Raw genomic sequence first — 15861 nt, forward strand, 5'->3', positions numbered from 1 at the left:
CGTTTTGCCTTTTTTTTTTTTTTTTTTTTTTTTGATATCTGAAAGTGACCTTATGTAACCATAACTTTGAAGTACTCTGTAGAAAACGTGCCACCATGAGGCTGTAAATGGTTTACTGAACTCATCCCTATGCTCCTGCAGCTCAGCCTGAGACCCACAGTGGCAGAGCTGCAAGCTCGAAGGATCCTGCGGTTTAATGAGTATGTGGAAGTCACCGATTCACCTGACTATGATCGCCGGGCAGACAAGCCCTGGGCCAGGTTAACACCTGCAGACAAGGCAAGACCTCAGTGGCTTGAGCCCTGATTTTATTTATGTATAATTTTATTGTTTTTCTAAAAGCTCCAATACCTACTTAGTCATCTTAGGAGACTAGGTATTACCAAATATCCCAATAATTTTCTGCCTTTGATTATTCAAGACACTTAGGTGATACATTTAATAATATCAACATATTTCTTTCAATTAAGTCTCAGAAAAAACTTGTTCTTTGTTACCATATAACCTGCCTGCATTCAAACCTGGATTGGGGTGGGGCATGTTTCCCACAGCCATGATTTATCCTTACTTGTAGAAAATATAACTTATATAAGTGACTCTTTTAAAAACAGTGGAAAAGGTATTGATCTCTAATCAAGGCTGGCACACTTTTTCTATAAATGGCCAGAAAGTAAATATTTTAGGCTTTGTGGGCCGTCCAGTCTTTGTTGCAGTGGCTCAGCTTTGCCTTTGTAGCATGAAAGCAGCCATAGACAATGTGTAAGTGAATGGATGTATATGTGGTCCAATAAAACTATATTTATAAAAACAGATGGGGGTGGTGGTGGGATGAATTGGGAGATTGGGATTGACAGTACTAATATGTATCAAATAGATAACTAATGAGAACCTGCTGTATAGCACAGGGAACTCTACTTCACAGTAGAAACTAACACAACATTGTAAAACAACTATACCCCAATAAAAATAAATTAATTAAATAAATAAATAAAATAAACCAGATGATGGGCCACATTTGGCCTATGGGTCATGGTTTACCAACACTTAATCTATATCATGGCTCACAGTTCAGGATAACTGAAATATATAGAGGGTTCCATCATGAAGAAAGACTAATTATTTTATGAGTGCCATGGTTACATAAAGAATTTTGCCAACCATTTGTTTGTTTCTAAATTCTTCACTTTACAATTTTCCTGATCTCCCAAATAGTGGTTTCTAATTTTTGTCTCTAAGCAAAATTCCATATTGAGTAGTCTCATGCCACACCCAGTCTTAAAGCTAGAACTAGGTATTTAGGTACACTCTGTGCTGATGCCCTCTAATAGGAGATTTCATTCTGTAAAGCACCTACTATGTGTCAAGCTCATATTGGAGATACAGAATCAGTACTAGCTCATAAGAAGAAATGAAAACTAGAAAGGAGTAAGATTACAAAGGAAGAATGCGCAGAATGAAAACAGAAGGGAAGGAGGCTGGGAAAAGAGCCCGAGAAACCCAACACGAAGAGACATTGGAAAAATACTGAAAAGAAATGTCTGTGAGGTGGGGAAAGAGAAGCTGTAGCCCGGCAGCCTAGAAAGGGGAGTGTCAGCTCACAAGTGGTTAGTAACATAGTGAAAGGAGGCATTTTAGCTGACTGACTGTGGCGGGGACCATGAGAATAAAACACAACCTCAAGAGTCTCGCTGTGAAGAAGAGGTATGATAAGGTAGACACCTGAGGGAAAATGATTGTGGAGGCTGAAAGCTTGAGTGAGGAGAATTGGAAAATAAGAATATCAAGGGAGTGATTTTTTAATTTATGGGAAATACCTGAGCCATCTTTTATGCCATGAGGAAGGAGCGAAAAGAAAGGGAAAGTTTGCCTATATAGGAGAAAAAGTAAGTGCTAGAGTAGGGCATAATCAGTGGTGCAGCAGGTCAAGGATTATGCAGAAAAGGCAAGGAGGAAACCCTTGAGGTTGGAATGGAGAACACAGACTGAGGAATGTGCCCTAAAAAAGGAGGCTTCCCCCAGGCAGGTGAAATCCCTCAGATCGAGGGCAGCCATGAGGGCATGAAGAAGGCTGTGATACTCAGGTCAGTGGGGCAAGCTTACCATCAGTCAATACCAGGTTTCCTGTAGGAAATAGCAAGTTTATGTGTTACCAGTAATTGCCTGTTAACTACTTAATGTGATTTCTTGCCCTTAGGCAAGAGTGACTCAGGTCACTCAGTGTTATTCAGCTGACAAATGGGCTGCTCTGGAGGGTCCGAGGTGGCTTGTTTACATATCTGGTGTCTTGGTGAGGATGGCTCAGAGGCTAGGCTTATTAGCAGTTAGGCTCAGCCAGGGCTGTCCACCAAAGCACAGACATATGGCCTCTTCAGCATGGTGGCCTCAGAGTTGTCAGGCTTCTTACATGGCGGCTGGCTTGTCCCAGAGCAAGTGCCCCGAGAGAACCAGGTAAAAGTTGCATGGCCTTATCTGACCCAGCTTTAGAAGGCACCCAGCCTCGCTTCCACCACATTCTGTTAGTTCCCGGCAAGTCATAAGGTCAGCTCAGATTCAAGGGAAGGGGAATTAGCTCTGCCTTTCAGTGGGGGGAGTGGTGGCAAGGTCATATTGCAGAAGAAATGTGAGCTGGAGTTATTATTGCTGCCATCTTTGGAAAATGCAGTCTGCCGTATCCACCATTCCCAGTTATCACGTTACTCAAATGTTGAATTTCAGAAAGGCAGGTAGGGCGTGGCCAGGTAAATGATTAAAATCAGAGCAAGTGCAAAGTATACAAGCAGTGAGAGTCTAAATGATTAACCACCCTCATATGGAAACTACATTTTCCATACTCTAGAAATAGTCCTTCCTAACTCTTGTCTGTTGGTGGAAGGTAAAGTTTGTCCACCTCTAGCTATAACAGAGAGGATTTTTCTTTTTAATTTTGTGTTGAAACAAAAATAGATTTTTGTGCTGACTTCTAGGCTGCAGGGGAGATGTACTTGGTCGAGTTTTCTTCTACAGGATTAATGTCTCTTCACGAGTAATTTGAAGGTACATGACTTTCACATCTCCCCTGGAGATGGAACCCTGAGCCCCAGAGCACAGCCAGAGGCCCTCCCTACTCACATCTGAGTCTCATTTTCTCCCTTTGGCATTGTCTCTTCCATTAACCCTGAGACCTTTGAAGGTCTAAAGGACTGCATTTTTAGAACCGGATTTGTATTGTAGGTTTTTTCTCCTTGAAGAAAACTAAGAATAATTTCTTTTAGAAAGAAAAAAATGTTGTATACTTTTAAAAGATAGAAAATAGAAAAAAGGCAACAATGTAAAATGCTTTTAACGTATAGTACTTCGTATATACACAAGTGACTTGTGTTTATTGGCAAAAATCAGAATATTCAAAAATACAAGAAGAGGAAATAATAATTAAGGTGCACATCAATGCATGGTATTTTTTATTTTTATTTTTTTTGCGGTACGCGGGCCTCTCACTGTTGTGGCCTCTCCCGTTGCGGAGGACAGGGTCCGGACGCGCAGGGTCAGTGGCCATGGCTCACGGGCCCAGCCGCTCCGTGGCATGTGGGATCTTCCCGGACCGGGGCACGAACCCGTGTCCCCTGCATCGGCAGGCGGACTCTCAACCACTGCGCCACCAGGCAAGCCCAATGCGTGGTATTTTTAAGAATTTCTAAAAATACTGTTTTCAACCTAACACTGAAAAAAATAATCTGTTTTCTCTAGATGTTAAAAGATTTGTATAATGTAATGTTATTGCCCAGAGATACTAAAACTATCAATGGTCTTAGTATATATTTTATTTTAGAATGAAAACCCATGCTAATCATTATTATTGTAACAAGCATTTCTGGATTTCTGTTGTTTTTTACTTTAAAATATTCATAATATATGACGATAAGATTTATAATGATATATTTTTTCAATAAGTTAATCAATATAAAAGCCTATAATTTACCTTTATATTAAAAAAGAATTTTACTTTTTAAGTTTTGAACTATATATCCCATTTAAAGAAAAACAAACTATTGAAAGTAAATATTTCTACCTCTGCTCTCAAAATAAACACTGAACTTCCTGCCAGCCTAAAGGAGCCATCCTTCTCTCTCTTTTCTTAGTACTATTTTCTTAGCCCCACTAAGATACCACTTTGCATTTAAAAATTTTTTTGAACTTCAAATGTAAAGAAAAGGGGTCAGTAGCCAATTAGTCAATAACCAATCAATGCCCATTCTATGAAAACACTGTGCTGGGTATTCTGGGGAATCTCATAGACCTGGTAGTCTTGTTAAACTGCCCGAAATGGGAAAGAGAAGTAGTGGGGAAAATGCATTATTAATTGTGAACTTGACTGAGCTTAAATCACCTTTAACATAAAATTTTTAATTTTAGAATATCTGTGCTTGGGTAGAACACTAGAAACAGATACACATATAGTAAGATATCTGTGGCCTCTATAAATATATATGGCCTATATAGATATCTGTGCTGGAGTAGATGAGCCCTAAGGTGACAAGTAGAGCCAGAGAAGGCCATCAACTTGGCTTGAAGACCAAAGCACCCACAGCAGTTGCCATCTCCCTGGGGTAAACCGTGTGGAAGCTCCATGTAGAGAGGAGAGGGCAGGCTATGGAGCAGGGCGCTTCTGGGTTTGATTCCTAATTGGCCGCTTGGTAGATGTTTGACCTTGACCAAGTCATTTAACTTGGGTTTCCTCACTAGTAAAATAGAGCTAATTATATCTATCCTGAGAATTTAGTAGATTATCTATAGAGTTCCAGCTCATCAATAAATGATAGCTCTTACCAGTATTACTTTCATGGTCAGGCTTGATAATCTAAGCTTTGTTCCCCATTGGTGACATTTTCATTACTCATTGAAGCCTCAGTTTACAGTCTAGTCTAAATGTATCCAATGAAAGAGAATCCGGAATTTTTCAGATGATACATGGGTTTGTCCAAGTTACTCAGTAGTCATTTATTAAAACCCTTTTAATATAATATTGTCTTAGATACTGGGGACATAAAGATGAATAGAACGTACCACCCTCCCAGGAATGCACTGTCTAAATAGGTCCTAGGGAAGACTGAGATTTTAATTCCATACAGAGACGTTCTTTGGCTTATTCATGGCTGCCTAGGCAGCAGAAAGTACACTTACCTAACCATGGCGTTGAGCTTGATGAGTAGCCAAGAAATCCCCTCCATGTTAAACAGCAGATTTTTATCAAAGAAATAAGCAAAGACATCGAAACGATGGGAGTTCAAGTTAATACTCATAGCTCAGGTTATTTGAGAAGGCAGCAAGTCCATATATTCAACAAATCACCTCTTGCTTCTGGCCAGGCTGACCCCTGAGCTGACTGGGAGTGATAAGCAGACCTTCCATCACCAGTCATCACGAGTCAATCTTAAACTTGGTTCCAGTCATTTTTGTTTCCTTTTTCCTTTCTATAATTCTCATGCTACCAAACAACACTACATATTTGGTGCCAGTACTGTCTCTTGTGGACTTATTTTGTTTCAGTCTCAGAAATACCTAGTCTTGGCCGAATGACTCCCCATTGTTGACCCAATTCAGCACCATTCAGATTTCAATCCCACTACATCAGCCTACCTCTTTCTATCCCATTATCTTTCCAAAAAAATCAGTCCCATTTACACTTATGTGAAGAGTTATTAGACTTAAACTCTGGTCTCGTTTGTATAGAAGAGAGTTAAGATTATTGTCCATGTATTTCCCTAACATAAAGGGTATTTAATTACTTTTTTCCTCTCCAAACTCTCTCAGGAAACCTTCTCTTTAAATAGTAAGAAGGGGACTTCCCTGGCGGTCCAGTGGTTAAGACTCCACACTTCCAACTGCAGGGGGCGCAGGTTTGATGCCTGGTCAGGGAACTAAGTTCCCTCATGCTGCACGGTGCGGCCAAATAAATAAATATAAAAATAAATAAATAGTAAGAGGAAATAACTCTTGGAATAAAACTGCGGTCTTCAGTGAATTTTTTTTTTTTTTTTTTTTTTTTTTTTTTATGCGCCACCTGGGAAGCCCTTCAGTGAATTTTTAAAATGAGTATTGCATTTCTTTAACTGCCTATAGTCACATCTTCCTGATATACATATTCGAACAACCAGCCCCTGTAATTTCACATCACATTCATTGCCTATAACTGACTCATCATTTCTAATTACAAGCTAGCACACACAACATGGAGATCTGAGACAATTATCTGGATGACTCAGGCCCTGAAGCTCATTTTATTGGAAAGAGCTTGGGCCTGGAAGTAAGAAGGCCTATCTAGCACCATACGAAGTCACTACAGTATTACTGACTGTATCCCCTGTGCTATACATTACATTCGTATGACTTATTTATTTTGTAACTAGAAGTTTATACCTCTTAATCTCTCTCACATATTTTACTCATCCCTCTGCTACACCCCTCCCACCCCGGCGACCACCAGTTTGTTCTCTGTATCTGTAAGTCTGTTTCTGTTTTGTTACGTTTGTTCATTTGTTTTGTTTTTTAGATTCCACATATAAATGAAATCATATGGTATTTGTCTTTCTCTGTCTGACTTAGTTTATTTAACATAATACCCTCTAGGTCCATCCATGTTGTTGCAAATGGCAAGATTTCATTCTTTTTCATGGCTGAGTAATATTCCATTGTATATATGCACCACACTTTCGTTATCCATTCATCTGTCAATGGACACTTGATTAAGGAAGACTTTTTGATAGATATTAATAGATAGATAGATATTAATTGGTGATGAATATAGAGAGTTTTTGCTATTTTAGCTGGGTATCAGCCAGATACTGGTTCTGGGTATCAATTTTTACAGTGAGTGAAACAAAGTATCAATTTTTACAGTGAGTGAAACAAAGTATCCTCACTGTTGATCTCACTTGTGAAACAAGATATATAGTCTTATCACAGGGAACTTGTGGGCCCAGAAATATTTCTCTACTTGATTCATCCTATTCCAAAAAACCATTAGCAGGAACCACTGCCACAGTCCCCAGCCTCAGGTTCCTCATAGAAACTACAGGGGCTGAGGAATATATTTGGAGAGACAATCTACGCCTATAGGATTTAAGCATAACATTGAAAGCAGCATTGGGGAAAAGCTTGTATATTGCAGAGTGATAGCTAGTGATGGGAGAAAGCCAGAGAGAGGCCTCAAGGCTTTCTTCTGTCTTTTCCCTTTTCTAAAATACATCATTTTCTAGCCACAAAGTAGATTTTCTTATCTCTCTGTAAAGCCGTTCTCTGTGGTTTGTAATGTCATTCTGTTTCAGCTGAAGAGTCCATTTCTCAGAGGTTATGGGGATGCTTTTATTAGTATTTTTTCATTTACATGAGGAAAAACTTCTTCCTAGAAAAATTAGGAAATAAAGATAAGCACATAGTTGAAACCGAAAACCATCCATGATCCAGCCAGTATTGTTAATACATAACTAATGTTAACATTTTGATGAGTATCTCAGCTTTTCAACCTGAAAGGACATAGCATCTCTTCCAACCCCATCATGTACATGACATGGATTATGTGTTCAATAAATAGTAATAGTAATAGGATTCTACTTGATATTTTCTTTGAGTGGCTTGAAGTGTTGTGCTGAAATTTTTTATTCTAATTGTCTAAACTTTCAATATAAAAGAATAAATAAATAGCAATTACCTTCTCTGTAGCTCTGTGGTAGCTCGTCAAAGCCATGTTGCTGTGGGTGGTATGACATGCAGAACTTTCATAGGAAAATGATACTGTTTCTCAAAAAATCTCATGACCTGTGCTATCCTTGTGGTCATCGAGGGTGGGGCATGTGGGTGACTCATAGATCAGGCCCCAGGGTGAGTTTGGCAAAGGCCTCCTTCATCTCTGCCTTGCCAATGTCACCTGAAGGAGATCTGTCCTGGTTTTTGTTTGGCTGCAGTATTGACATTTCATTTGTCATACCTTTACCTAGTAGAAATTAGAAATGCCTTTCTCCAAGACATTTCATCAAAGAATGTCTGCTTCATTGATGCTATGTATACTGAGGAAATATGTGATCTAAATAACAATTCAGTTTATGTATTTTTCCTATTTAGGCGGCAATAAGGAAAGAACTGAATGAATTTAAAAGTACAGAAATGGAAGTTCATGAAGAGAGTCGACAGTTTACCAGGTAGGTAAACAAAATGCAGTTGAGCAAATTAAAAATGAGTAAGATGGTAAACTTATGTTACATGTATTTCATCACAATTAAAAAATTTTTTTAAATATAGTTTAACACAACACCCACTATCTAGTGAATATTTCTAAAATTAAGTCTTTTTTTTTCTTTCAAAGAAGCCTGAATCATTCCAAAGGGCTATGTTTTCATTTCTTTCTTAGTTTTATTTTCTGGCCCCCAAAACAAGTATCAGCGTCATTTATTCTGCTCTTGAAGAGACTCAGTTGAAGTTTTATACCCAGAACAGATGCTGGTGAGAGCCAGTTTGGGCACATATGTGTATGCCTTGAACTCACATAACTTAGAGAGGGTAGAAACACAATTTTTAGAAGACGTACCTTAGAAAGAAATTCGATGTTTACTGCTGCCACAGAAGATCACTATACTCCTACCATTTTTCCTCCCAACGCACTTCAGTTTCACAAGCTGCTAAAACCAGAAGGGACCCGAATGATCATGTAGTCTGATCCCCCTACTTCACAGGTGTTCTGTTTATTTCTCTCGTGGGTTTACATGCTATGCTACATGTAACAGGTATTATATAAGATTTTTCAAAGAATTTGCATGCGAATCAAATCTTTGAAACTTGAATTGCTAAAAAACATACGAGGACAGATGATTACATGAAGAATACCATGGTAGGTCTTTCTGGAAAGCAGATACTGATCCCAAGACTAGAAACAGCCTCTGTAGGGTAGCCATACATCATGGTACGACAGCATCTGCAGTGGTTCCTGTTGGTGGTGGTGTTCCCTGCTGGGGAGCGTGTCCCATGATAAAGGCAGCGGTGATGTATCTTCATAATTTAATAGCAAATCCCTTCCCTGAGGCTTATGGGGGCCTGCTTGCTCCATAGCTATTGGTCCTATAATAATGTCTGGCATGTAGAAGAAATTCCCCTTTCTCCTAGGGATAGTTCTTCCTTATTTGTTTTGTTTTCTCCTGTATCATATTTATTTGTAAATGCATGTAGGGCTTTTAGATGTCCTGAATATACAGACTTTTTCTCTATTTGAGTGCTTTATCCTATGATAATCTACTCTTGGACCCATCACCTTCCCATATCAAGCAGACCTATTTGTCCTCTCCTTTTCTCCCTTCCACTTCTGGGGTCAGGAAGAGTTCATGCTAATATCTGACACTGTGGTCACACTTCTCCAGTTAAGTTGATCATCATAAGGCAGCTGGATATTTATGGTGACATTGAGCTGGGTGGGACCTCCAGGAAACTGGGGAGATGCCATGTGTTTGTGTCGTTGAGTCCTCACCCTGAGAGTCCTGAGATGTAGTGACTGCACGCAACCCAGTTTTTGACATTTAGGATAGTTTTACATCTGTATAGTTTTCCTAGGAATTGTAGTAACTGATTAACTCATTTTCATTTGATAGCATTGTATGAAGAATAAATTACAATAGAAATAATCAAATTTTTTAAATGCACTTATACGAAAGTTCTCATTTTATGAAAATTAAACATTTATACTCACATAGGTCCTTCTTCTTCTGTTGTACACTGTGACCAAGTAAAAAAAAGTAGGATGTAGGGAGAAATGAAGTTCATTTCTTTTTTATCTATGTATTCTGATGTACACAAATAATATATTCTAATTAAGCATTCAAACATCACAAAAATCTATCAAGGAAAAGTGAAAACTTCCTTCACTCCTTCCCCAAATTCATCCCCATTCTCACAGGAACCACTGGTAAAAGTTTGGTGTAGATCTTTGTAGACAGTTTTCTGTACTTTCACAAACATGTATATATATGTGATATATGTGTACGTACTTATATGCATTTATGTACCCCTCTCAGTTATACACAAAGACAGCATCTAGAAAATCTGTCCACGTTAGCACATATTTCATTCATTTGAATGACTCTATGGCATTTCATAGATAATACAGTATGCTGTAAGTTGTTGAACAATTATTCTATTGATGGATGGAAATTTCAGTTTTCCATTATTTAAACAATGCTACCTTGACTTTCTTTGTAAATACACTCTTTTGCATACATGCCAATATTTCTGTAGTATACGAGTATTTGCTATATCCACTAAATATATATTTTTTAACATTTTGAGAGATTACTATTCTCTTGTCTTTCCAAAGGGCACAGTTTTCATTGCGACCTCCAGTTTATGAACATGACTGGTCTACTCACCTTCATCAGTATTTTGGGGTGGTGGGGGTTCTAAAGAATGAACAATAATATCCTATTTCATTGATTTCTGTAAGGTTAGGCATTTTTACATATTTTTATTGATTTTTTTCTAATTTGATGTGCTTTGACCAGTTCTCTTTGGCGTTGTTTGTATTTTTCATATGGATTAGTACAACTTCCTTAAATATTGTGGATATCGGCCCTTTGTTACATGTGTCACAATACTTTCCCCCAATCTATAGTTAATGTTTTAACTCTTTTTACGGTCTTTTGTTTAAATTTTTGCATATTCAAATTTGTGTATATTGTTATGTTTTAGTTCATTATTTTGTATCTGTTGGAGGATGGCCAAAATTATAAAACTCATCTTTGATTTTTATATGTGCTTTTTTTTAATACTTAAATCTTTCATTCATCGGGCATTTATTTGTATGTATGATTCAAAGGAGTAAACTAACTTTACTGTGTTCTATTTTTGTTGTTGTTGTTGACTTTCTTTGTTCTAAATCAATAATCAATTGTCCCTATGCCATTTGTTTCCCCCTTTATGTGAAATTCTTCTTTATTAAAAGAAGACCATTAAGGATCAATTTCCAGATTCTGTATTGGGTTCTAATGAGCTGTTGTCTGTCCTGGCACTGTGTCACACAGTTTAATTAGAATAGATTTGTAGTATATTTTTAAATCTGATGGAGTCTTTTTCACCTTTAAAATTCTATTGGCTATTTTTCTGTATTTATTCATCTATAGAAATTTGGAGTGTTTGTGTGTGCCATAAAATAGTCAATTGTTATCTTCATTGTTTAAGCAAATATTAATAGATGCAAACAGGGATGACTGCATTTCAAGAGAAAATTATAGGCTTTTTTTTTTTTAACAGCTGATACAAAGGTAAGCTTTAAAAGTTTTTCCAAAAATGTATTGGTTAACACTCTTAAAAATGTCTTTTAAAGACACTGGTGGAGGAAGGGGTGAATTAGGTGAAGGGGGTTAAGAGGTACAAACTTCCAGTTATAAAATAAATAAGTCATGAGAGTGTAATATACAGCATGGGGAATATAGTCAATAATATTGTAATAACTTTGTATGGTGACAGATGGTAACAGACTTACCATGGTGATCACTTCATAATGTATAAAAATACTGAATCACTATGTTGTATATCTGAAACAAATACAATATTATAAGTCAATTATAGTTCAATGTTTTAGAAAATTAAATTTCTGGATAAGGAAAAATTAAATATTCATATCACTAAGACAAATATTCTTTGCTTAAGTATTCTTTAAAACTTGGCAGTAAAGCAAATGTCTCCTGTGATTTTTCCATCAATGTATATTACATCATTAGAATTGTATTCCAGTAGAGAAATATTTAGACTCTGAGACATAAAAATAATACTTATGATTTCTTAAGTTGTTTTCAGTATTTCTTTTAAAAGGTGAAAGGTTTGGTAAATACTGCTTAGTCTTATCAAAATAATACAAACATATGATAATGTTTTACATTTAGAAAATTGCTCATGTAGGAGATGGTGGTGCCTTTAGTCTCAGCCACCCTTGGAAGGAATAAACATGCCATGGATCATGACCTGGCCATTTAAATGCAACCCAGATAGAGAGCAGCTCACTTATTAGCCTTTCTCATTAGTGCCAGATGTTATCTCCTTATATCAAGTAAGCCTTCCCTTCAAAATCAAAACCTATTAACTGCCTGTGATTTAGAGTGGTTCATAAAAGGGTTGAGACAGCCCTGCTTCTTCTGCCCAGGCACCTCTTCATCCAGTGATGATCTCCCACACAGTGATGTATCAGTCAACACTGGGAGGATGCATTCCTATACACAGCTTCCTTTGCTTCTGTATCTCTGTAGAGAGTCACAAAAAGCTGGTAACATTGGTTGCCTCTGGGAGGGAAATCAGATGACTGGGGCAGGCATGGTGGGGGAGACTTCACTATTCACCCTTACGAACCTTTTGAATTTTTGAAACATAAGAATTTATTACCTAGTCAAGAAAAAAATATTTAAGAGAAAAAAATGAAGGATCTATTTCCGAAGTCCTCTTTCTGTAAATGAGGAGTCCATCATGGTGGCTTTTCATGAAGAGTGTGCTGGCAGTAATACTGTGGTATTACTGTGGTATACTGTGGTATTACTGCTGTTCCTGTACCAAGAAGACACCTCTGAAAACTCCATCCTGGAGTACGTTCTCTGCATGTTTGACCTGAAGAGGGATTGTAGTGATCCACTCTTTCATCTAATTCCCCCAGTTTCTCCAGATGGCTCTTGGAATTGGAATGCATTCTAGGGTCATGTGAGAAACATGAGGATAAGTGGTCCCCATAAGAATTCATCCTTTGACCTGCAAGGTACCAAGATTTAACCTCTGTTTTTTAGAACACTTGCTGCCTGTCCAGACACATACTGTTTTTTTCTCCCCCTCAGCAGCTGCCCACCCAGCCTACTGTTCAAAACCCAGAAGACCGTTTGAAGGGCACTGTGCTATTATATGGGGCCATTGCATTCTGGAAACAGATCACCATGGCAAAGAAAACCCACTTCCCTTTCCATAGTAAATGGGATTTCTACAATTTAAAATAATTCTCTAAATTATAAAGACATGTAAATTGTTTGAAAAAAATTTACGTAAAAACTAAACTTTAAAATGGTTACAGCTGAATGGTAGGATCTATGGTTAGTTATAACCTTTGGATATTTTCTGATTTCCAAATTTTTTAAAATGTCAACATGAAAAAAAAAAAAATGTCAACATGTATCAGATTTATAATCAAGAGAGAATATTGCTTTTAAAAACAAACTTTGAATTTTGTAAATAAGAACATTTTTAGAGTATGCAAAGTAGCATTTTCATATATATAATTTTATTAGCTTTTAAATTGTTTGGTTATTATATTAAGCAAAGGATCATTAAATTGACAACTCTTCGAGTCAGAACGGACCTCAAGAGATTATTGGCATAATGTTAAGTGGAAAAATCCAGATACTGACTAAAGGTGTGTGTGTATGTGTATGTGTGTGTGTGTGTGTGTGTGTGTGTATATATATATGTATATGTATATATATGGCAGTGGTTTGTTTTATTTTAAAATTCAGATGCATAGAAGAAAAATAAGAAACAACGTTAAAACACTCAGCCTTAAAAAATAATGAAATATTGCCACTTGTAGCAACATGGATGGACCTACAGAATATCATACTAAGCAAAGTAAATCAGAGAAAGACACATATTATACGATATCACTTAGGTATGGAATCTAAAAAATAATACACCTGAATCTATATACAAAACAGAAACAGACTCACAGACATAGGAAATAAACTTATGGTTACCAAAGGGAAAACGGAGGGTGGGAGGGATAAATTAGGAGTATGGGATTAACAGATACAAACTACTATACATAAAATACATAAGCAACAAGGATTTACTGTATAACATACAGAACTATATTCAATATCTTGTAATAACCTATAATGGCAAATAATCTGAAAATATATATATATAACTGAATCACTTTGCTATATACCTGAAACTCCAACAATATTATAAATCAACGGTACTTCAATGTAAATAAATAAATGCAAATAATGCCAAACCTTATTAAAAAAACTCTTAATGATTTGTTATAGAGAGAGCCTATAGGTGTTTTTTTTCCTTTTCTCTACCTTTCAAATTTCCTAATGTAACTATGTTGAGGGGTGTGTGTGTGTGTGTGTATTTAAAGAAATTTTCTCATTCTGTGCCACCTTAAGTTATTACTATCCAATGTGGATTTACAGATAAATTAAACCACTCTTTGAGCTTCTAGATAGGTTTATCAAAATGTGACATGGCAGGAACTACACCTGTGACCTCAATAAACATTAATTCAGGGCCCCTCTACAGAGAAATGAGAAGGCTGCTTCTGCATACTCATTTCTCTCTTGGGTGCTCCATTTATTTAATACCTGGACAGAAACTAAAAAGAATTGCAAAATGCTGCTTCGACCACCAGAGTTGCAAGCATGGTTGCCTATTTAGACTAACAAAATCCCATCCAGCATGTCATCTGACTCCGGTTGAACAAGGAACAGTGGTTTAGGAGAGTCTCCTCATTTGTTTAACATAAGTGTATGTGCCATGACCATTAAACTCTTTTAAATAAAGGGGAAATGAATTATTCAGGATTTCTGTATATATCAATTAGGAAATTATAGGAAAGTAATATTTTACACTTTGTGAGTAATTTCATATTTTATATTATCTGAATGAATTTATAGGAAGGTGAGGACATTTTTATATATTAATTTGTAGAGGAACTGTTATGGAAAATAACTATCTTTACCTGAATTCCATGACTTAAAATTAGCTTTTTCCTCCTATTCACTCCCTCTCAACAGTATGAAAATAAGAAAGATGTATTGCAGTTTTAACAAGAAGAAGAAAATATAGATAACTTCAGATTTGAGTTGCAGGAAAGTTCTGAAAAAAGGGTGGACGAAAAGCTTAAGTATCCTGAGAGCATAGTAAACCTATTTATTGCTTCATCAACTTGAAGCCTAAAGCCAAAACTGTCATTCTGTCAGATAGGCAAACTTCCCCCGAGGTAAAGCTGAACTTCATGTACCTTAAAATGAACGCAAACCACTGAGTAGTACCAAACTTAAGAATAATTTGCATTTTTAGGACCTTTAACCATAAAATTTAAGAGTTGATTTTGAAGATAAGATGCCTAATTTAAATAGGATATAAATGTCCTTTTCTGATTGGATAGTGCAAGAAAATATACGGGTTTTTTGACTAGATCTGGGCAGTGCATATGAAGAGAGGTTACATTTATTTATTTATTTATTTTAATTTTGGCTGCACTGTCTTAGTTGCGACACACGGAATCTTCACTGCGGCATGTGGGATCATTTAGTTGCAGCGTGCCAACTTCTTAGTTGCGGCATGCGGGCTTCTCAGTTGCGGCAAGCGGGATCTACTTCCCTGACCAGGGATCGAACCTGGGCCTCCTGCATTGGGAGTGCAGAGTCTTACCCACTGGACCAGCAGGGAAGTCCTGAGGTAGCACTTCTGACCCCCTGCAGCTTTGTCAGCATATTATTGCAGTCACAGTATTGGTTACTCATCTTCTTTTCTTCACCAACGTAGAAGCTGTGCTGATGATGGCCTGACCTTCCAACAAAATCCAGTCTGTGAACTCTTTCTCTAATGGATCCATGGGCAAATAGTAGCAAATTGTAGTGTCCTGCTAATTTTTGGAAATTAAAAGCAGGACACTTTCCAGGAAAATGCTTGGCTTTAAAAGGTTCTAAATCTCTCCTGGTCCATTGGCTACTTTGTTGCCCAATCTGATTTTTTTTTTTTTTTTTTTTGCGGTAGGCGGGCCTCTCACTGTTGTGGCCTCTCCCGTTGTGGAGCACAGGCTCCGGACGCACAGGCTCAGCGGCCATGGCTCACGGGCCCAGCTGCTCCACG

General features: G+C 37.2%; 1 protein-coding gene across 3 annotated transcripts in view; it reads left to right on the forward strand.

Annotated features, from left to right (window-relative positions):
* Positions 1–15861, forward strand: part of PHACTR2 (phosphatase and actin regulator 2) — a 133883-nt gene that overhangs the window by 110940 nt on the left and 7082 nt on the right. For all 3 annotated transcript variants that reach the window (XM_024747985.1, XM_024747987.1, XM_024747986.1), the window contains 2 exons: positions 142–279; positions 8095–8171. In XM_024747985.1, coding sequence (XP_024603753.1) covers positions 142–279; positions 8095–8171 — 215 coding nt within the window. The remainder of the gene's footprint in view (positions 1–141; positions 280–8094; positions 8172–15861) is intronic.

Source organism: Neophocaena asiaeorientalis, unplaced genomic scaffold (assembly GCF_003031525.2).
Source record: "Neophocaena asiaeorientalis asiaeorientalis breed wild unplaced genomic scaffold, Neophocaena_asiaeorientalis_V1.1 scaffold123, whole genome shotgun sequence".
In the NCBI taxonomy this organism is placed as follows: Eukaryota; Metazoa; Chordata; class Mammalia; order Artiodactyla; family Phocoenidae; genus Neophocaena; species Neophocaena asiaeorientalis.